This window comes from Corvus brachyrhynchos, unplaced genomic scaffold (genome assembly GCF_000691975.1).
Source record: "Corvus brachyrhynchos isolate BGI_N302 unplaced genomic scaffold, ASM69197v1 scaffold162, whole genome shotgun sequence".
Taxonomy (NCBI): domain Eukaryota; kingdom Metazoa; phylum Chordata; class Aves; order Passeriformes; family Corvidae; genus Corvus; species Corvus brachyrhynchos.
The window spans coordinates 5919433-5923809 of record NW_008236696.1 but is presented as its reverse complement, the minus strand read 5'-3'; the positions used below and the strand labels follow the sequence as shown (position 1 = coordinate 5923809).

Genomic DNA, 4377 nt, shown 5'->3' with positions numbered 1-4377 from the left:
CTGAAATATGCAGTAGAGACATGAAATGCACAGGATGCAGTGCACAAGTCAGGCAAAAAGGCCTGGTATCTTAGTTTTCTTGCAGTGTTTTCAGTTGCCGTATCTCCAGGAACTTCTGAAACAAGTGGATATGAATCCTGAATGTCATCTATATGCATGTTATCAGTACAAAAAGTACCTTTCTGATGTTCTTGCTGGCTCTTCTCACCAGTGAAGTCAATGACCACGGCACGACCCTCAATCTCTGTGCCCTGCTTCTCCTCCAGAGCTTTGTTTGCCTCAGCTTCTGTTTTAAATTCAACATAGGCCATCCTACAGCACAGAAAAGAATGTAAGCTTACACCCCCTTCCAGGAGCGACTAAATTCATGAATGAGGGAGTGAAAGACGTAGAAGAAAAATGCTGCAGAAAGTAGTACAGCTAATTCAGCAGGTTCCTTAAGGCAGCCAAAGGACACGTAAGCTTATCAGAATATGCCAAGTGCTGAAGGAACAGCAAACACACAACAGTCCTCTCAGCTACACACCCTTTGCTGCTGCCATCCTTGTTCATCACTATCCGGACTTCCAGTGCATTTTCAAACACCTCCCTGATTTCATCCTCAGTTAAGCGGTAGGGCAGGTTCTTCAAAAACAGCGTTCTGGCATCTCTCTCTGCAAAGACAGAAAGGTTACTTTCATGTTACCAGCTAAAAATCCCTCCTCATCTACACTGCCAGTTCAGTGAGACTCAGCAACTGGATCCAGCAGAAATTAACAGTATGCATTCCCATTTTCAGAAACTGCAAAAGCAACTATAACAAAAGTTAACGAAACTATTGTACTTCTCCTTCTGGGCATGAAGTTCAAAAAACAGGTCTTAAAGTTTCAGAAAGAAACACATTTCTTCCTCAGCCCTCCCAGTATGCACTTTTTCTTGGGATCACACTTTCAGATATTCCAGTCTAAACTTGCATATCTGTATGTCAGCGTTTTAGAAACTGTTTATTACACAGAGCCCAAAGCAGGCAGATCTGCCATGAGAGCAGAAGAGCAGCCATCAGTAACACTTCAAGCCCCCATTGTGACTTTTCTTTGACGTCCACAGGTATTCAGAGTTACGAGCCATACCTTTTTTGTTTTCTTTAATAGTTTCCTTGCTCTTTGCTTTTTCCAGTTTGATTTCCAAACCCATTAACTTCTTTCCATTCATTTGGAGAGCTTTTTCCAGATCCTCGGCAGATGAGAAGTCCACATAGCCAAACCGCCTGAAAGAACAGCATCCTTAAGATCTCAGCTGATCCATCTCTGGCAGCAGAAACCATGAACAGAAACCCAACAGCAGAGAGATACCCACTGGTCAAGTTCCAGGCAAAGTTAAACCCTCATCAGTACCGTGGCTCTTCCATTACTACCAAGCAACCACTGCAGCATCTTGGGGGAACCAGCACACTTGCACCCCTCCAAACAAATTACTGCAAATTAAAAGAAATAAGCAGTAAAATTCTACTGATAAACTCACTTGGAAGCACCGATTCTGACATCTAAAACTTCAATATTCTTCTTCCCAAAGAATTCTCTGAGGCCAGTCTTCAGCTCGTCATACTCCTTGGTGCAGACCAAATTTCCAACAAATATGGAGAAAGCTGATGTGGGCCCTTTAAATGAAAAGATAAGAAAACAGAGGTTTTTTAAGGCTGCTTTTTAAACTGGGAGCCAGACTCCAGACAGCTTTAGCACATCAGGTTTTGCTCAAAAGTGACATCATATTTCAGTATTAAGTCCCTTATAATCATCATTTGTGCTGGGAAACCCCACCCCTGACATCACAGACCTTCACAGTTAACACTCCTCACGCAACAGAGTCCAATCACAGTCCATCAAACAAGCATCTTTTGATGATCCCACACCACTTACCATCTGTTTTCTTTTTCTTGGCCTCTGGTGCACTTTTATTGGCCATTTCTTTCTTTCTCTTTCCAGGTGCTTCCTTGACAGGTTCTGTGACAGAAAACAAAACAACACTGAAAAATACATAACTTTTCCTACACTGAATCAAAACAGGAGCAATTATCTTTACACCAGTCACATACAAGACCTTCTCTTGTCACTCAGCAACTGCTCCTCAGCCCAAAAGACCATTAGAGGACAACATTTTTGCTCAGGCATCTTTCCTGTTATTAAAGAATTATGGCCTCAAAAACATTTCAACTCACTTTCATCCTCACTTTCCTCCTCAGCATCCTCTTCATCCTCCTCCTCTTCATCGTCCTCTTCATCGTCATCCTCCTCATCATCTTCCTCATCTTCAGATTCTGCTGCCTTGGCTTTCACTGGTGCAGCCTTGGCTGGAGTGGTTTTCTTCACTGGAACAGGGGCTGTGTCCATGGCCTCATCTTCAGACTCTGAAACAGTATTCAGATAATTCCACGTTAAGCTCCTTTTGAAACTAAGAAAACAAAATGCTGTTAAGCAAAATGTTTCTCACACCCCCTTAAGTTTGTATGTTCTCAGGAAAAGTTTGATACAGTTCATTTTTACAAAAGCTGTCTCTCTCCCTTGAGTTTTACTACATTAAAAACAAAACTAATACCTGTTCACCAAGAGTAAGAACTTTTACTAACAGTAGGGAAATTAGCATCCATTCAGCAACATGGACAATAGCAACCAGCTAAAACCAGCTGGGCACACACTGCATCACTCCCACTATCCACTAAGTTACCCCCCTCCCCCAGCTTCCTTTTAAGTGTTTAATAATTAAGCATCTTATACCATCCTCTTCATCATCCTCCTCATCGTCCTCTTCATCCTCATCCTCCTCCTCAGATTCCTGCTTTGCTGGCACAACTGCAGGCTTTTTGGCTGGTACTGCTGCAGGCTTTTTGGCTGCAGGCTTCACAGGCATTGGTGGTTCCTCTTCCTCATCTGCACCAACAGTACAACAAGTCTTTACTAGTAAGGTTCAAAGGACGAGTGGTATAAGTAAAAAAAGTACTTAAGAGCTTCCCAAAATTTTGCCCAAAAGTTCAAGAAAGAGCAATCAAGAAACTAGGAGATGCTTTACAGGCTGTGTGTGAGGCAGCTGCAGCCCAGTTCTCCTCCAAACTCCACCCACTGCCCGCCTCTCCTTTATAACCCCTTTTTAATCAATGAAACCCGCCCCCAAGTATTAAATCATACAATGAGACTTGATTGAACCAGCTTTAGTCAATGTACATTTCAAAAGTAACTTACCAGAATCATCTTCTTCATCCTCCTCCTCGTCTTCCTCCTCTTCCTCATCATCTTCGTCATCATCTTCATCTTCATCTTCACTCTCCTCCTTCTTAGCATTCTTTCCATTTTTTGCTCCTTTGGTTAGGACTGCAGCCTTTTTAGGAGTTGGAGCAACAGCCTTTTTGGGCTGTGGGGTAGCCACAACCTTCTTTGCAGGTGTAATTGCCTTTTTCACAGGAGTAGCAACTTTTTTTGCAGGAGTTGCAGCCTTCTTGGCTGGAGTAACAGCAACTTTCTGTGGTTTCTTCTGGGGGATCATCTGAAAGACACATTAGTGTGAAACTCATGCTGGCCTTTTTAAGCTACCATTACATCACTATCAGACAAACATACAGCAACTACAGTCTAAAGCATATCCTTTTGACAGTTTCTGTTAAGGTACCTTAACTGCCCATCCTGATGAATCAATAAAGTTCAAACCCAGCTTGTTTATGCTTTTAAGAGCCTACTTATGGAACACCAAAACACCACCAAATTCCCTGATCCTGAAGCAAGACCAGGGATCTTTTAATAGCATTCAGAGTTTCGAAAATTTTACACTTGCACATTATCTGCACGTGACAAATCTCATATTGCTCATTCATTACTAGAATAATTAAGTACCCACTTGCTTATCAGCTTTACGACTTTAAGACCCCAGCAGTACTTCCAAAAGCCTGGAAGTACAAACTTGGCAGCTGAGCTAGTTTTCCCCATGCTGCTTTGGCCTTATGAAATGCAGTTTATTCTTTAGCCAGTTTAGTGAGGAACACCGACTGTTTATTAATGTGCTGTTACAGTGTAACCCACAACCCTCTTGGTACTTCTGTAACACGTGCATCCTTCTGACTCCATCTCTAGATCAATCACCTCTTCTCCGCTGCTTTCCTCTAGGTCAGAAGACTCCTCTTCCTCGCTTTCCTCAAACTTTTTCGGGGGAGGAGCCATTTTTTTCTGTTTGACCTGATTCTTCGGGGTCTGAAAGAGAGGGCGAGCACCACGTTTAGCTCCCGTGCATACCTGGGTCGCCTGCGAGCGCTCGCTCCGGCAGACAATTGTCCCCACCACGTGGCCGCCCTCCCGCCCCCGCGGCGTTCAAGAGCCCGTCCGGGGGCTGCGGGGGCGTGCCCGCCGGCGTTCCGGG

The 4377-nt window shown here is 43.7% G+C and overlaps 1 protein-coding gene across 1 annotated transcript in view; it reads right to left on the bottom strand.

Annotated features, from left to right (window-relative positions):
• Positions 1 to 4239, bottom strand: part of NCL (nucleolin) — a 7217-nt gene extending 2978 nt beyond the window's left edge. Inside the window, exons 1-9 of the mRNA XM_008644547.2 lie at positions 4104 to 4239; positions 3213 to 3513; positions 2751 to 2903; positions 2195 to 2383; positions 1896 to 1979; positions 1501 to 1636; positions 1110 to 1246; positions 527 to 653; positions 179 to 312 (exon numbers count right to left, since the gene is read on the bottom strand). Coding sequence (XP_008642769.1) covers positions 179 to 312; positions 527 to 653; positions 1110 to 1246; positions 1501 to 1636; positions 1896 to 1979; positions 2195 to 2383; positions 2751 to 2903; positions 3213 to 3513; positions 4104 to 4181 — 1339 coding nt within the window. The 5' untranslated portion in view covers positions 4182 to 4239. The remainder of the gene's footprint in view (positions 1 to 178; positions 313 to 526; positions 654 to 1109; positions 1247 to 1500; positions 1637 to 1895; positions 1980 to 2194; positions 2384 to 2750; positions 2904 to 3212; positions 3514 to 4103) is intronic.
• Between the last annotated feature and the right edge of the window lie 138 nt (positions 4240 to 4377).